The sequence below is a fragment of the Wyeomyia smithii genome, chromosome 3 (genome assembly GCF_029784165.1).
Source record: "Wyeomyia smithii strain HCP4-BCI-WySm-NY-G18 chromosome 3, ASM2978416v1, whole genome shotgun sequence".
In the NCBI taxonomy this organism is placed as follows: domain Eukaryota; kingdom Metazoa; phylum Arthropoda; class Insecta; order Diptera; family Culicidae; genus Wyeomyia; species Wyeomyia smithii.
In genome coordinates, this window is record NC_073696.1 from 91,604,091 (window position 1) to 91,622,936 (window position 18,846).

The window sequence follows — 18,846 nt, forward strand, 5'->3', positions numbered from 1 at the left end:
CAACGTGAATTTGTCGAAACCGTGAATTTAGCGAAATAATAGAAATTGGATTGTTTGTGTTGGATTCAATTGAAGTTGACTATATTATAAGTAAAATTATGTACTTTTATAGTTTAATGGAATATAAGTTCAAGATACAAACGAATAAACAAAAAAAAAATCTTTCATAATATGTAACTCCATAGCACTTTCGCGAACATTCTCAAGGCAATTATTCATGGAATATCAATATGTTTTGTACTACCCATCTTTATAACAGTTAGGAGAAACTAATGCCTGTTTATGTGAAATTGCGGAACAGCCAGATTTTATAATTTTTTAATTGACGTCCTTTGAGCATTAAACTGTAGGACTATATGAGCTATTAAGAGATCTTCTCTCTCAACTGTTCGAATAATAAGTTATTCTTGCTCCAAAGTCAACGAAATACGTATTTCACGGTTCATTTTTCACAAAATAATGACACAAATGAATTGTAACAGATGTGACACTTGGTTGCCCTATTGAGAAAATTGATTAAATAAATTAAGTTCACTACTATACACATGCAAGGTAACGAGGCACAAGTGAAAATTATGTTTCAAATACACTTTCTTCAACTGGAAGTACATTATTCTTGATGACAAAAATGGAAAGAAGCGTGAGAAATTCGAGCGTGAATTTGGCGAGCAATGATAAAAACGACTATTGATAAAATCGAAAAAGCGATGTAACCATACGATACCTTGTTGAGGGTTGATGCAAGAGCCTATAACACTGAGAATCTAAATTATTATAATATCAGTATTCTATTCACAAACGCCATGGTATTGAAATCATATTTACTTAATAGCTAATTAAAAAGTTAACCGTGAACACCGAACCGAGACGCGCGTAATCCTATTTGGTTTTCAAATCAAATTCCACTAAAAACCGTGCAACAACCACCAGAAACAAACTTTAATCATATTTGCTAATTGACGCGAGCAAAATGAAAAAAAAAAAAAAAAAAACATTTTTATTTTACGACACTCGGTTTATGAACCGGCACCTCCCAGTCTGCCTGTGGCTAGGACAAACACAATATCCCCTCGTCCTGCTTTTTTTACACCAGCAATCAATGTTATGCTATAGCCATATAAAATCGAAAATTAATTTGCCCATCAACACTTTGTTGGCTTCCCACGAGACCGTATGAAATAATGAGTATAACATGCACAACAAGTGGGTGGTTGGGCGCTACAAATTGATCTCCTAGCGACCATTATTTATGACTACTACTACAAGCTGCCCTTCGCATGTTGGCGGCGGTTAACAATGGCAGCGTGAATTGAGTCAGGTTTTTTTTTATTCTATTTCACAAATGTACCACATCGAATGACCCAGCTGTCTGCATCTATCTAGCCCATGGGGTAAGTAATTATCACCGAAATACGCGCCATAACATGACAGGGGATCCGATTTACATATAACCACAGGGATGCTGAGAAGCGACGTTGAAAAAAAAATGCTTTGGTGGGGAGATTTTATCAGCATTTAAAATGCTCGGGAATTGCATATGTATTTCTTGATCCCAAGTTTAATACAACCTGTATGAATTTACACTTTCAACATAGAAACAAAACAAGCCGAGTATGGGTTTATTTTATTGCGTCGCTTCCGCTCAAAATTTTACATTTTGACGCAAGCAGGAATGTAGCTTCATTTTCTCGTGATTTTCATTTATCGAAAACTGTCTGTTTATCAAAACCAGAACAAACAATCCGTTTATTTTTGTTTTTACAATTTTTTTTTCAAACATATGAAAAATAGTGGACACCATATGAAAAGCAATTTGAAAATAAAACTACAATAACTACATAAATATTTTAACTTACCATTTCTATAACTTCTGAAAAGTCTTTATTTATATCGTCAATGACGAATGGATATCCATTGTGAAGGCTTTCATTTTTCAAGTGGGATGTGTTGATCTGAAAATAGATTAGGAAAATAATGGCCATCAAGCAGGAAGTGGAATAAATTGCTGAAAGTTCGAGGAAATAATAAGGCAGTGTGTATTCAACTGCAAAATCCAATAAGTATAGTCCGCCTCCACCGTACAGGCACAGCAGTCTGCCGTGGACTGCGCTCTCGCAATACCAAATGCGCATAATTAATTGAATTCGTTAACATCAAACGAAAACAGTGAAGTCTCCTCACAACGTTAGCTTTTTCGTCATATTAGGTATTCATCTTCAAAGATCAGCTGTGTGTTCTAGTATGTCACGAGACGTCGCTAATTTTAGATGACATTTCATTTTAGAGCTGTGATCCGTCGCAATGTTTATCTCGAGAAGAAATATAAGCGGAAGTAAGCATTTTGTTTAATGTTTTTGGGATGATTCTAACGTTCTTAGAAAATTATGTCAAGTATAGAAAAATTATACTGTGAATTATACGTAGGCTGACCAAATTTTCTCGGAATAAAAACGGGACAAATGGGTTCAAAAAACGGGACACATGATAAAATTCATTTTTGAAAAATTTTTACCAACCAAAGCATACAAACAATTATTCATTGCTTTGATGAACTTGCCCGATTCTGAAGAGTGTTTTTTTGCAATGAGTTCCTGAAATTTTTCACATGATTATCGAGATTTTGATTAACAATTATCATGGTCTCAACTTTCAATCGCGACTTTTTCATCAATTCACGATAGGGGATGTCCTTCCAGTGGTGCGGTACTGTCAGGAAGGCACAAAACGTACTCAGTAATATTATAAAATCCTGGCTGCTTGGCAACTTATTTCAATGCAAAGCTCTTTTTAGGATTTTGCAAGGATTATCCGAAAACGGTACAAAATGGCAAAAAGACGGACGGTTAAAAACAGTCGAAAAAACGGTACGATCCCGTTCAAAACGGTACGTCTGGTCAGCCTTATTATACGTAGAATCGCTGAAGAATTAAAACGATCGCGCTGAAGAAGAAATGGATTCCAAGTTTCTATTTATAATCTATATCCATAGTTTTCACCCGCTCTCAAAACTGGAGTGTGGATAATTTATAGTTTAAAATTTAAATTCGAATTCATCTTATTTCTTCTAACATGGCCCCTCTTTACTTTTGCCACCACTTTTCATTGAGTAATCGATCTCTGCTAAACTGTACCATGTTCAATTAAGAGCACCGCTACAAACATCTACTGGAAAGAAGGAACATTTGGAAAGCGTCCCTTAACGCAACAACTACTGTTGGCGTTCATCCTGTGTACATACGAATGTTGGATGATTATTTTAAATCTAACGGCAGCTGCCAAAACCAATATGATGATCAATATGTTCTTGTTATTTTTTCATCGAGTTTTTCACTTATATCATGCCAAACCTAGAGATGCTACCAGAGACTGCAGTTGATTAGTCAAAATTAACGCGTCCATATTTAACCTTGACTTCGACGACATCCTACTTAAAGATTTGAATGTGGTGTTAACGTAACGACGAAAAAAGTGATTAGAATTTTATGAATATTCATGGGGGCGTTCGTCACAATGGCGCGTGAAAAAGCTGAATTTCAAAGTATTTAGTAAAAATGTTTATCAATATTCATTGATGTATTGATGTTTTTCCTTACTATGGGAATCAGTCAAGCAAAAAACTACAACAAAAATCTTCTTTCATGCAATTCGTCTGAAACGAATGGCTTCTGGTCGATTCAATTATATAAGGACAACTTGAACTATGGATTCCGTCGACTCTCCTTCCGGAATCCTTCTAGTGAAAAGATGGACCGCACATAAAATGTGACTAACCCGGCCCCTTCGCAGCTTTTTTCTTTATCTTCTTTTTGCTTAATTCGATGGAAGTGACTTTTTCCAATCATGTATTATCGAACGTTACATTTATCGACTAGAAAGGCTTGGAAGGGTAACATACTTTTTCGTGTTCTCAGTGATTATTTCATTTTAAAGATTACGTTTTGTTGTCAAACCTTTTTTATGTTAAGGTAAAATTATTTCATATTTCATAGATTGGGACGATACTTTAATAACAAAATGAGCTTTTTTCCCGCTAGTTTTTGAACGATAGTTAGCGTCCCTATGAAAACTCCTGTCAACCCTTGCAGTAGACAATTTCTGACTGTGGAATTGACGAAATCCGAATCCGTGCGCAGAAGCAAATTAGCTGTCGCCTCTTAACCAAAAATGTCTTCTAATCTGTCGCCGCCAATGATATGATCGACGCACAATTCTAGTACTGAATACTCCGCTCAACTTAAAATGAATCACTTTTTTATCGTGTCCATCACACCCTTTCTACTCCTACGCTAATATGAACAACGCATTTGTGTTTTTTCATGCTGATAAGAATTTGAAAGTTGCTTTCAAATTATATACATTTGTTGAACAATAACGTCCATGTCGGTGTTTTGTGTACACGGAGATTCGTATCTCTACAACAGTTTTAAACTAGATTCAACATAGTTTTTTTTATCATACTACAAAAGATCTCTCTTATCATCAATTAGAGAGTAAAGTTACTAACCAACGTATTGAAGACGATATTATTGAATATTTTATTTCAGTGATGATTTCACAGATTTATTGATTCATTCGTTGTGGTAGTATTATTTTATTTACCGAATCGAATTAGTTCCTTATCAGCAGCGTGTTCAGCGAGTATATATTGAGGTGTGTTTAGCCAGTCGATTTTAGCAAAAGTTTACTGCAGAAAACAAATTATGCACCATCAATACCAGCTGAATACTCGAAGTAAATTCAATTATCTCTGCCACAGAATAAAGCGGTAAATTGAGCGCAATTGAATCAAACATTCGTGGATGGTGCAACTTGACATCGACATCAGCAAAGTGTGCGCTCCTCGAATTCGTTACAGATCAGATCGGAGCATCAGTAACCAACAGACACTTGTCGTATGTCGATACGCGTGCATCGGGAGGTAACGCGCGGGGACACCAGCAATATCGAGCGTTGGTTTATTTGTATCAAGAAAGTTTATGCATTTTTGAAGCAGAGGTGACGAGAAAAATTGTATTCACAATGTAGCACATTCATATAACGATCATTGTCAATTTTTCTAGTTCTCTGAATCTTTTCATCTGAGAGAGGACAAAAGAAAGGAATATAGAATTAGAAAACTTATAGCGAATTATCAAAGTTCGTAGGTGGAATTATTCAAAAATCGATAAACAGTCCGTACAATGTAGAAGATTCCTCCGAATTCTGCGTATTTATCAACACCGTTACGTTACCGACAGGATACTCGTTGATCTCATTGGCTGTGATCTCACTTTTCACCTGCATTTAGAAGGATCTAGTGTGCCACGATGTGATATACTGCTGGAATCAAATTAAACCACACGCGAGGGATATAACCTTGGACTTCTTTCTAGAACTAGTGGAATTCTGTGTCGACGCTAGTTTTTTCAACTTTGACGGAAAGTTTTTCAAACAGATATGGGGAACAACTATGGGCAATCCGCTTTCTCCCACTGTAGCGGATCTTGTCACAGAAACACTGCTTGACTGTGTTTTAAAACGATTAAACATCAAATTACCGTTATCAGAAAACACGTCGACGATTTGGTCACAGCCATTCCACTCGACCAACTTGATCACGTTCTGGCAACATTCGACAACTATAATCCCAACATCCAGTTTACTTGCGAGGTGGAAGAGAACAAACGGTTACCGTTCCTCGATATGCTACTGGTTAGACATGACGACCAACACATCACAACGGAATGGTATCAGAAATCGATTGCAAGTGGCCGCCTTGTCAACTATACATCGACACATCCTCCACATCAGAAGATTAACATGGCTATGAATTTTATAAATAGAGTGGACCGGCTATCCCCAGGTTTGTCGGAATCTGCAAAAGTTGAAATCATGAACCGACATTTACAAATCAATTACTATCCAAAATCCTCCTAGCCTCCCCAGCTGGTCTCGAGGTACGATGCTGGCCTGACAAGCTAGTCGTCGTAGGTTCGAGTTTTGACTCGGGAGAGACTGTTAGTGTCAGTAGGATCGTAGCGCTAGCCCCGCAATTGTCCTGTACACTTAACGGATGGCTGCGAAGTCTGTGTCTAGTAAACAGAAGGTCAAGTTCCGAATCGGAATGTAGCACCAAGGCTTTGCTTTGCTTTGACTATCCAAAATCACTGCGACACCGTCTAATCAACCGGAGAAACAACAGAAATAGCAGCAGCACGCAGCAGAATTTAGCTGATCAACCGGACCTGCAATATACCTACTGTTCAATAGCATACATCCCACAACTCACCGAAAAAATCAGTAAGTTCCTGAAAAAAGACTACGCAACAGAAAAAATAGCTACACAAAACACAAACACAGCCAAAAAGTACTATTCCCGAACGAAAGATAAAATAGCGAAAGAAGACCTCAACAACGTTATCTACAGCATACCATGCAAAGACTGCCACTCACAGTACATAGGTATGACAACAAACGAACTAAAAACCCGAATTAGTGGACACAAATCAAACCTCAATATGCTAGAAAAATTATATAACACCGACACCAACATAAATGATTCACAATTCACAACACTCTGCGGAAAGACGGCACTGTTGAACCACTGTATTAAAAACAAACACACATTTAACCTACAGGATGTCAAAATACTCGACGAACATAAAAACACAACCGCACTACCAATTTTAGAAACATGTCACATAACAACAAACGAAACCACAGTTAACAAACGAAGTGATACCGACGGACTTAGTTGCATATATGCTGGTTTATTCCGTACCACAACAAGCAATAACAAACAAAATGAAACGCATAGACGTCAGACAGCAGACAACACGAACTGCACGAATATAGCAGAAGAGCTTTCAGGGTAGCCATATTGGATGAATGTTCAGGCGGGATACTGAAATGAAATAAGATTTTTAAACGTACACGACAAAAACCGAACAGCGTAAACTAATCTATTTAATCAAAATTTTTCAAAAAGACGCGCAAATTAGTATAACATGTAAATTCCTATGCGAACGATTAGAGCAGTTTTCCAGTGACACTAAGAACAATATCTGCAACAACAGTGACTTTTTTCAATTTAAACATAGACAATAACATGACAACAAAACGTAGAGCTAATGTAAGTAACGAAATATGTATAACTTGAAGACAAAACCACACCTTTATACGTACACTATATTACAGACTTCTTGATAAAGACAAAATAAATTGTCGAAACGTTGGAGAAGAAGTAGCGACACTTTCGTTTTCCCAATGCTTGCTGACGGATGAGCCGAAAATCCCTAATACATTATATAGCGAATTTCTTTATTTCACCAGCTCACTTCGTTTTGACCTGGAAGCAACCTAACTGCTGTCAAAACCCTTCTTTATTTGCTCGATTTATTTACCCTAGCAGGGTAACGGGGGTATTTTGGTCCACATGAATATTTTGGCCCACCCGGTAACATTTTACGCATTTTATCTGATAAATTCAATAAATACTAGAAAACTATGCATGCAACATTGAATAACACACCTAAGAATCATACTACACTATAATTGCACGTGAACAAAGAAGCAGCTTGTGACAATTTACAGGTAATTACTTCTTAATTTATCACATTTAACGATATGAAATTAGATGAGAGTGCCTGTCAAACCGCTATAAGCCAAATCATTTAATTTTTAGATGCCTAAAATTTACAAAAATTCACAGCAGAAGGATGTTCTTCCCAAACCCACTATTTTTGCTCTTAAAATACCGATGATGATCTTAAATATAATTAGTCCGAACTATTTCCATACACGTCTGTAGATATAAAGGTGGCCCAAAGTAAAACTTTGATGGACCAAAATATGTTTTTAGTACTTCTTAGAACTTTGATATTTCTAGGATATTTTTCAATATATTGCATTGTTGAACGTTGTATATTAAAATAGACACTTAGCCTTTAACAATGGTATAATAGAGTAGGTATTTATGTTGAAAAATTGTGTTTGTTTTTAATGAGCTGTGCGAACACTTCCCAAAGCTGGCCAAAGTACCCCCGTTACCCTATTGACCTGCCGTGCTGTCCGAAGCGCACTGTAAAATTTGTCAGCTTCAACGTGCTCGGTTAGCAAATAATTATCTGGCATCTCTTTCTTACTTGCGTCGTAAATCGCGTCTTCGTTGCTTTATTTCTCGGCAGATTTGCCCTGACGCAGTGCAATAAAGAGATTCGCTATAAAACATAACAGAGGTGCTTTGCGATTTTATTTCAATAAGAATTAACCCCCCGAACAAACCCAGAAAAATTATAAAATTTCATTTTTGAAGTTAACTAAACACCCCAAATTTTTTTTATACAGCAAGCAATACATACTAAAACATACATAAAAAGTTAAAATACATAACATATTTTTGTAATCTATTATGATACAATAGCATATTGAGTTAATAATGATGATGCTCCATCCTCACACATCAATATTTTTATCAGTCAATAATGACAAGTAAACCATACAGAAAAATCATGGTTATGGTAACCATTGCTTGTTATTACAAAACGAACGATTCACGGCTTTATGTTATTCACTTGTCACATCACAACAGAAAGATGAATCGATCTTCGCTGTCCTAAGGAAACATTCTTTATGTGCATAAATATGTGGGTTGCTTTCTTTGACGTTCCAAGCATTATACCGCGTTGGTTGGAAAATGCCTGACAGCAAGCACAAAGCGTAGTAAGCCGAACTCATCATCTGGCGCTTGTGGTTTAACTCTTCATTTTAAACAATGTTCTTTGTTTTGAAAAATAAAATTGGAACAAAGCCTTTCAATCATATTTTTTACCCAACCTTGTTCTGATGTAAAATAATTCACATACTATAACTCAAGCAAATTGAGTAGTTCATATCAACAGGTCCCAACCTGAACCACAAGCCCTTGCCGTCACAGAATAAACAGTACGAATGCATAAATAGACTCCTGCAATATGATGATGGGCACGTGAATGTCCCCGGCTCTCTCCACAAGCACGAACTCATCCATCAATTACCTTTCTTTCATTGGAAAATTACTGCCCTACCCCACCACACTAAAAGGCTGGTGTTGTATATGGTGTAGTATATGACCGAGTTCCTCTCCCTTGACGCTTTTCCTCGCGTGATTTATTGCTCGGATCCGACACGGTCTCGTTTGGATAACGTCGCGTAGGGGAAGTTGGAGTATTCTTGTTTCGAAGTTAAAAAACCTTATATCTTACTGCAATTTACGTGATAATAAACCTAAGAATAAAGTTGGCTGTATCTCTATTATCGCCTATTTTAATAAACTCAGTTCATGGACGCAATATCGCAATATGTGACGTATTTCATAACAGCTTATGTATGTATATGTGTACAAAAAGCAAACACCCGAAGCGGTCCTGCACTAGGGTGGTCGGTATTACCGACTTTTCGGAAAACCGGTATTTCGGTATTTGTAAAACAAAAAACCGGTAAAACCGGTAAAAAACCGGTATTTTTATTTTTTTGTCGAACTAATACAAACGGTATTAATTGCATGAAACAAATCCATTTATTGATCGAGTTTCATCTTAACAATCTACTCCTTACTCATGGAAAAGTGAAATTTTAACAAGCATAACATGCTCAAAGCTTCGTCACTTAAACCGCAGCGGATTTTATTAGCAATGTTCCCAGCTGAGGCCAATGCTCTCTCAGGTTCAACCGAAGTTGGACGAACTGTTTCAAGAGCATCGTGAAGAATAGAGAGGTATTTACCTTCGATTCCTTCGGATTCGTAAAATGCAAATTCATTTCTGAGCGTCTTCATTGAGCTTGGAGTTGATGGTACCGGAAAAATAGATGCTTTACTTATTTTGATACGCCTTTCTAGTTTTTCTCTCACCGACAACCCATCATCAACCATAACGTCGTCGTGCTCATGATCACTCGTAGCCATCTTTTCCCCCTCGTTGTCCAATCCATTAGTAGTTGTGATTCTCTTTATAATTTCTTCAGCTTGCTTTACTAAAGTCGTCCGTGATGTCCTAAAGAAAATTCCAAAATCATATTTCAAGGATCCTTTCACGTTGCTATTGCATAGAGTTGCGAAAAGGTCTGAATATTCCGATCGTCTTTCCTTGATTTTTTCCTTAAGTGCATCGAATCGGGCCCTTCAAATTATAAAATCGCTTGAGCATTGGAAGAAGACTATTCCAGCGTGTTTTACAATCCGATAACAAAGTAAGCTCTGTTCCAACTTCAGAGCGGACATAGTTTTGGAGAATGTCGTTTTTTACTGGTGACTGTCGAAAAACTTATTACGGTGCGAACTTTCTTGACAATTTCCGATATTTGGGGTTTTAGTATAGGTGATGCTCCTCCGTCAGTTTCGGTTGCAAAAAATTGCGATTCGACAGCATCTGAGTCGTGGTCGTCATCTGAGCCTATATAAATTGAAAACGAATTATTAACACGATGTGAGGGAATAACTGAAGACTCAATTACCATCACTCTTCAAGAAAAACTCGGCATCTTCGGACTTCTTCCTATACAGAACGCCAATAACCGCCAAATGGATACCGTGTGCCAAGCAAACTTGATGAGTGGCATTCAATAATATTCCCACTTTCAGCATTATATGTGGTCCATCTGTTGTCACTGCCATAACGTCATCCGAAAGTGACAAATTTAACTCGTTAAGATGTTGATTAGGTAGAGACAAACAATTATCTGCTGTCATCGATCCGAAAATTCGCCGTAGTTCGAGATTCCAGGTTTGTTTGGAGGCATGGACATTTATGTTCATGTACCTACGATTTCTATTTGATGTCCATTCATCAAAAGTCAAACTGATTTTGCGGTGCTCCTTTTTTATTTCATCGAACTGCTTACGGTATTCTTGAATCACAAACTCATGATAAGACTTTACCTTTTGTCTTACACCGTCATGAGTTTTCGGGATTCCGGTGAAGCCTCGAGCGAGCAGGCCCTGACGTATATCTTCGGACCTGGCAATAGTTCTGAATGAAATGCAGTCCTTGGCAGCCATTCGAGCCAAAACTATTTCTAGCTGAGATACATTGGAAAAATACTGCATAATGTTTGAATTTTTTGAACTTGTAGCTGATTTTGAAGGCCGGATATCGCAAGAAGCTGCATGTTTTTTCAAGGTTAGGTCAATATTATGCTGTCCCTTGAGATGAGTCTTTAAACCGCTCGTGCTCGAACCTTCACATTTAATCACTTTTGAACACCGTATACATTTGGCTATTTCGCGATTTTGTTTTCCGCGTAAGTAATAAAACCACACCGAATTTTCAGTTACACCAAGTTTAGCGTTAGCTTCGAAATCCATGTTGACGCTAGTTACCTTTTGCCGATTACAACCGCTACAAACTGACAGCTTGGAAATTATGTAAACAATATTCATTCATGAGGCTGAAATTCATTCAGGTTTGGCGTGTTGGAAAGAGAATGACTTTGGACAACTAGGTCTCACTTTCCCCCAGCGCTACTTGCATTTATAGGGTAAACGTTTCACTAGTCGAAATGATGTAAAAATTCTATCATTTAGTGTTCTCGATAGTTTCAAAATGATGTTTCTGTAAGCATTGCAAAGTTATTTACTATTTTAAAACTAAGTTTTGCGGGGTGAATGAAAATTTGGATATAACAATGTGCATGCTTGTTTGAATACGATTTTTTGTCGAAATTGTGTTCTACTACCCTACGTTTACTTATACACAGTGCTTCGAACGGAAAAAACATAACTGTGTGTGTGTGAAAAGAGATTTGCTGTTCTACTTAGAAAATGAATGTCTAGCTTCAATGACATGAAGTTCGTTGGTACACACAAACACAAACACATCGTTTGAATCCAAGCAGAGCAAACGAAAAGGAACCGAAAATGAAAAATATCTCTGTGGGAGTTAGTTGGAGTGAATGTATATTCCATGTTCGCTTGCCTTGATGTATTTATTACACAATAGCATTTTTTTTTATTCCACCAGCCCACCTAGTTTTGACCTGGAGCCAACCTAGCTGCTGTAAAAATCCTTCTATATTCGCTTGATTTGATTGTAGTATTGACAATGCGTGCTGTCCGAACCGCAATTCGCTTTAAGTACACTATCAAGCGAGTTGTAATGCATGTTTGTATCTGGGTAACATTAATTTACCTCACAATGATTTAAGGATATTGTGACAAGGTTTTTTAAGACTTTTCGATAAAATACCGAAAATACCGGTTTTTTCTCCTCTCCAATACCGGTATTACGGTATTGAAAAAAATATCGGTTTTACCGGTTTTTGTTTTACCGGTAAACCACCCTATCCTGCACTAAACAACCTGCCCACAGTGGTGAAGTAAAACATTGGAGCACCAAATTGACATATTGCCCCAGAGCATCGATTGAGAATAGCACCGTCGAGGTGGTTAGAACGATGAAAGTATTTCCCAGAGGGGATTCACTGCTGTCAAATTTCATATATGTGTGCGTTATCGCAGATCAACTCTGGTCCATGACGTTTGTTGGTCCATGACGTTGTAACTAGGAACAATAATGGGGGAAAAAATCACTGCACAACACATTCGTGAAAGTTTTCCGCGGTTTCTCGAGTTTTGATAAAAAACGTTTTAATTCTATAATATTTCACATCGATCAGTTTCGTGACCAAACAGAACCAAAACAAACGCCATATTGCCGAATATGTTGGTTACACGATGCTTGACAGATAGATCCCCCCTGGTATTTCCACTCGGGCCGGTACTCTTGTTTACAAACATTAGGCAGTAAGTATATTTCGTTACACAAGACTATATTTTGTTGGGAAAATATGGCAGCCTCACCCAAAACCGGCACTCCATACTGTGTGCGTGTGTATGTTAGCTGAGTAGCTGCACATGCTACTTTCGAAATCCGACATAACTCGGGAAACTCGGAAGGAATTTATGAAGGCGGACGAAGGAATTTATGGAACGCTGCTGCTCAGGTTAACGCACTGACAACAATGAGAAGATATGTGTGGAAAAGCTGGGATAGTATATATGCCTCTTTTGTTATTAGAAAAAGATTTACGATTACTTAGCGTAGCACATTGTTTTTTATCTTAACCATTTTGACACTACCAGTTAATTTTGTACTTGTTCAGTCACGCAGCATGTTTCAGTTCACTGTTGCAACTCAAAAACAGTAAACTATTTTGTTGATAAACCGGATACTGCTTGTATGTGTTTAGCACGACCTATCTTGGTTACATCGGAAGATTCCGCTCCGGATTCAAGTATGTAAACATGCTAATGATGCTAAAGGTGATAATTTTGGTTCATCCGTGTGTTATACTACGCTAAGAACGAATTGGAAAATGTAAACATAAGATTAATTCGCATGTTTATGGTACGATGTTAAGGTTGTTCGAGCAATAACAAAAAACGCAATCTGAAACGTACAGTTTCACGTTTTATGGTGAATGAGCTTCGTCAAACCGATTCGTGTCGGTCAAATTGAAATTTTCCATGATGATTTCTTCAACGAGTGAGTTTTTGGTTTGGATTAAATAAATAATAATCGATGTTTTTTCGTCAATCATGTCTTGATGAGAACCCTAAATTCAGCACAAATATAGTTAAAGGTTTGCTTTTTTTTAAAAAAAATCTGGTTGATGATGGAGAAACCTAAAAACATTTTTTACTTTGTTCAAAATACCTTTTAGTGACAAAAAGTTACCAGTGAATTTAATCTACTTTTAAACCGATTTTTTTTCTAGTATATTCAACTAATAATTTCAAATCATTTATTTCTTTTTCTTGTAAAGTTAAAATTTCGCATTACTATTTTCTCGAACATTGTTTGAAATTTACAAAATGAATTCAGTAACTCGAGAACCTAAAAACCATTTTACCATCAACAGTTCAATTTTTTTTCCAGGAAATTATGAAGGTCACATGTCATAACCCTTTCTATTATTCCATTTTTTGCAGAAAAGTGAAAAATTTCTCCTGATGTTTCGGTACAATATATAAAACTGAAGCAATATTACAAACAAAAAATTGTATTCCAACTTTTTCCTCAACTTCTCGCCTTCTTCCAGTATTGGAACTGGATATCAATCGTTGAATCGTTTGGAAAAAATCCTCGGTAAACACTTCACCAATAAGTTTTTTTTTCTTTCTAAGCATATATTTACTTTTTAATGTTTCAAAACTTCAATCATACTGTGTGTTTAACTTTGCTCATTCTTTTTGGATTTCAAAATAGTGTCGAAAGTTGATATCTGGTTTCCGCAAATTGTTATGTACCTGCATAAGTTTCATTTTCAATATGAACATCCATGATTTATAATTCATTTTGATAAGTCTTAGCTTTTGCAAATAAATTGACTTCAAAAATAGTTGTACGAAAAGGTTTATGTCGGGTATTATGTTCGGTATTTTAGGTTTAAAACCTCATGAAATTTTTCTTACGTATGGGGTTGTAAATATAATTTTTGTTGACTTACTGCTTTGTTTGTATCTGTTGTGGTCACATTAATACGATATGCCAGTTTATATTTCTGATAAATATACTGTAAAATTCACTCGATCAAAACCATTTGGTTTGGAAAAAAACTAATCAATCTCCGCATTTTCTTAGAAAAACTCAACCGCCTGTTTTTTTATTTACGTCGTAGCAGTTTCATTTTCGTCCTCAGGAAGTTTTATTCGTCCGCTCGAACACAGAAAATAGCTATTTACTCGTATTTTAGAATTTAGAGATACATAGAGGATTAATGAACTATTTAAAATTTGCATTTATTTATACCTAACAATAACATTTTGTTCAGAAGCTCATAGCTTCATAGTTCCTAGAATCATAGTTCCTATCAATTGTAAACTTCATTAGTAGAAATCATCATATTTGTTTAAATAAACATCTATCTATCTGCCAGCACATGACGGACGTTGTTGTCGGTGGTTTTCTCGTGTTTACACGACCGACCTCAAAACAAATGAAAGAAAATAAAATGTTATTTATCCTCAGAATCAGAACGATCCGCTGCTTTCCTTCTTCACAATTTCAGATAGCAGGAGAACTTGAATCTTGAGATTTCACCAATATTATTCCAAAGAAAAAAACACAGTGGCACAAAGGTTTAAAACGAGAAAAACGTGATCGTCAGCCTTTTGAGTATAAAAATGCCGTTTTAATGCTATAAAGTATTCGACATAATTTTTCTAGTTCTCAAGAGGCTACTTTTGATGCAAATATATTTTTGATTAATCCACTTAAAAGTGAGATGATTTCTTTTTTCATTACTTGTTTAATCAAAGTTAAATGTTTAGTAAAGTTGTAGGTAATCTTAGGCAGAAAAAATTTGCTGAAGAAACTTTGGTTCTATTTTTTGAAAATCAACCTCATACAGGAAGTTATACACAGATATTCTTAAAATTTCTAAGAATCAAAAAATACCAAATAACAATTCTTGATATGATTTAAGAGGCCTACTATGTTCTAGATATTTTTTCAATTTTGAAAAATTAAAGGGTTTATACCGTCTTTGATCGAAAATTGCACTTTTTCGAGCTAAAATATCTCGCAAAGTTGCAAATAGTGGCAGAACCAAAGATGGAGGTTAGCACTAACTTTCATAGGTGGTTTCACTTCATGCAGTCTTTTGGATGCTCGGATGTTGGTAAACAATTTTCATTTACTACGTTTTATAGCGTTTAGTTTGTTTTATCTTCAAATTTGTACAGAATCGAAAGGATCATTGTTTTTTCATTGAAAAGCGCGATAATCACCGTAGGGAACTGCTACGGTGGATTATTCATCTCATTAAGCCGATATTCACGAAGAATGCACGGATTAAACACGAACTTTTCACGAAATCATTGAACAAATAAACTAAATATGCTTACGTGCTCTTATGGAATCGTTTAGTATTGTATATTCAGTAAAATTAGCTAGATTTATCCTGAAATTTGTAAAACAATCCATTTTTCACAAAGCTTCTATATCCATCTCAAAACTTGAATCACTGCTCAATTATTCATCTCACGACGCCCCCATATTCATCACACTGTTAATCATGAATGAATCACATAATCATGAATGAACGTAGCCGCAGCCCGTCGTAGTAGGTTACCTAGATATCCGCTGCAATTGTTTACGTGCAAAATTGGTAACCTAGGTAACCACTACAGTGCTGTAGATTTATGTCAATTATGTCGAAATAATTCAGCATTTTCAGTAAATTTTTTTCGTATTAACAGAAACTGATTTGGCAACTTTTGATTTTCTTCAACGAAGTAAAAACAGATGAAAATACATACAGTTGAAATTTAGGAATTGTAGAAATTCATGTCATATATTCCTGCTAATTCAAGCTTGTTTTAGGAAATTTGAGGTGAACATTTCAAAGATTAAAGTATTCTTAGTGTAGAGAGTGATTTTGTTTAGTGATTTAAATAAAAAGTGGTCCGCTAGTGATGAAAAAAACTTTGGTTGGCTGCTGAACGAGTCCCGTAAAGAACGATGCGCGGATTTTGTTTTCTGAGGTAGGTGATTGAATTAAATGAGTTTTCGAGTGCAGATGCCCGACTATAATATCAAATTTAGTGCTTCAAAGTGAGTTTTTGTGGATTATACTTTATGAGGAATCTAAAGTGAACTAAGAAGAATCCATTCCATGGATTAGCAGATTTGTTTAAAAAGAAAATATGCGTTTTTCCTGTTTTCAATTGTGTTGTCATATTGTTATCATATTGAGATGAATAATGGAGCAGTTCCCTACATTATTTGGAAAATATATAGATAGAAAGAAATTGATTTAAACATTGATGCTGAAAATAATATTTAGTGAGGCACTTTCGTCTTCGTAGTTTCGTTCATAGCCGAGTGTAAAACTATGATATTATCTTTGCCGGGCGCTCATCTGCCATCCGTGCTACGTGGCCAGCCCACTGTAACCTGCCATGTTTCATCAACTTGACAATATCAGCATCTTTTTATACTTCGTACAGCTCGGGATTCATGCGCCTGCGCTACACCCCATTCGCTAGTTTGCCTCCGAGTATTGATCGCATGATACTACGGCTCGTCGATAAGACTCGTCGATCATTTCGTAAGTATCCCCATCCAACTCCATTGCAGCACCAACACCCGCAGAGTTACCACGCTCTTTTCCAGCCACCATGTACTTCGTTTTGCCAGTGTTAATGGTGATTCAAATTCTCGCAGCTTCCTTTCTGAGAGCCGTAAAGGCCTCCTCAACAGCTCTACGGTTAACACCAATTATATCAATGTCTTCCGCGAAGCCCAGAAGCATGTGAGACTTCGTAAAGATGGTGCCGCATTTCTGCACACCTGCCCTTCGTATTGCACCTTCTAAAGCTATGTTGATCGGCGAGTTCGAGAGCCCATCACCTTGCTTTAGACCATTTAACGTCACAAACGCGTCCAAAAATTCGCCCGCTGTCCTGACGCTTGTTGTGAAACCGAGTGTCGCACGTAACAGTAATTCGTTGTGTTAATTAGTTGTGTTGGAAAACCATGTTTAAGCATTATTAGCTCGTTTTGTTTCACTGTATCGTACGCCGCCTTAAAGTTTATAACCAGATGATGTGTCTGCAAGTTGTGGTCTCGAAACTTGTCGAGGATCTGTCTCAAGGTGAACATCTGGTTGTAGATCGTCTCACTCGAACAGGATACGGGAGAGAATTTTAAAAGCAAAATTGAGGAGGTTTATGCCTCGATAATTACTACAGTCGAGTCTATATCCCTTTCAGCAGATAGGGCATATGAGTCCTTCAAACCAGTCGAAAGGTAGTTGTTCCTCAGACTATACCCTTAGGATAATCTGGTGAATTGCACTACACAGCCGCTCGCTCCTAACTTTGAAAAGTTCGGCCGGTAAGCCGTCCTTCCAGGCGGCTTTGTAGTTCTTTAGCTCTTTGCAAGCATTCTTCACCTCGTTCAATGTTGATGAGTCCACAGCTTTTCCGTCCTCCCTAATTTCTATCCTGTTCCTCTCGACGACTCTCCTATCTTTCTAACGGTAATTACACATGGCAGGTACTGGCACGATCCGGTTCCTGATTCCGTTAATCGTTCTATAGAAGCTCCTCGTGTCGTGCCTGGTGAAGCAATTCTTCGCCTCTGCGAGGACGCGATCGTAGTGCTCACGTCTCTTACGGCGGTGAAGCTTTTTTTCGGAAGCTCTTGCCTCCCGGTATCCATCCCGCATCTGACGCTTCTCACGATTAGCTGCTACCAACGTGTTGGCGCACTTTCACTACTCGTTCAGGTCCACTCCAGCTGGTTTACCGATCCGTCTATAAACTTTCCAAGTATACTCTGCAGCAACTTCTTCCGCTGATAACCTGTGGATGTCCAGACGTATCATCATAGCCGATCTCGATTTAAATACGTTGGACAACCTTGCGCAAATCTTACCTACCACGAGTGATTCGAGTCGATGTTTGACCCTCGAAAGGATTGCACATCTATGACATCTTAAAAGTGCCGGCCGTCTGGTCGATCTGGGAGCAGGCCTTTTCATTGGGGTGTCTCCATGTGTGCTTCCGAATGTTCGGACGTGCAAAGCAATGGATACTACCGCTCTCCTGCTGGCGGCGAAGTTTATTACCCTCAAGCCGTTGTTGTTGGTGGTAGAGTGAAGGCTTTCTCTACCAATAACGGGACGAAAGAACCCTTCTCGTCCGACTTGTGCGTTCATGTCTCCGAAGACGATCTTGATGTCGTGTTGTGGGCACTCTCCATACGTTTTCTCAAGGAGCTCATAGAACTCCTCCTTTACAGAAATTTCACTGACGTTTTTTTGTTAAAGAAGTAACTTGAAAGCAATACATTTATCTTAAATATACAAAAGCTAATCTAGAAT

General features: G+C 37.2%; 2 protein-coding genes across 6 annotated transcripts in view; both read right to left on the minus strand.

Moving 5' to 3' along the window:
- Positions 1–18,846, minus strand: part of LOC129731958 (cGMP-dependent 3',5'-cyclic phosphodiesterase-like) — a 120,777-nt gene that overhangs the window by 71,442 nt on the left and 30,489 nt on the right. For all 4 annotated transcript variants that reach the window (XM_055692369.1, XM_055692366.1, XM_055692367.1 and 1 more), the window contains exon 4: positions 1,857–1,952. In XM_055692369.1, the coding sequence (XP_055548344.1) occupies positions 1,857–1,952 (96 nt within the window). The remainder of the gene's footprint in view (positions 1–1,856; positions 1,953–18,846) is intronic.
- LOC129731962 (uncharacterized) lies at positions 9,657–11,351 on the minus strand. Of its 2 annotated transcripts, XR_008729127.1 has the most exons (3): positions 10,471–11,351; positions 9,869–10,409; positions 9,657–9,797 (listed from the first exon to the last, which is right to left on the minus strand). XR_008729127.1 is itself a non-coding variant. In XM_055692392.1 (2 exons), the coding sequence occupies exons 1-2, from the start codon at positions 11,318–11,320 to the stop codon at positions 10,225–10,227; spliced, it is 1,035 nt and encodes a 344-aa protein (XP_055548367.1). In that variant the 5' UTR covers positions 11,321–11,351; the 3' UTR covers positions 9,753–10,224. The 2 variants fall into 2 exon arrangements, 1 of the variants encoding a protein (XP_055548367.1); XM_055692392.1 differs by having other exon boundaries at positions 9,753–10,409.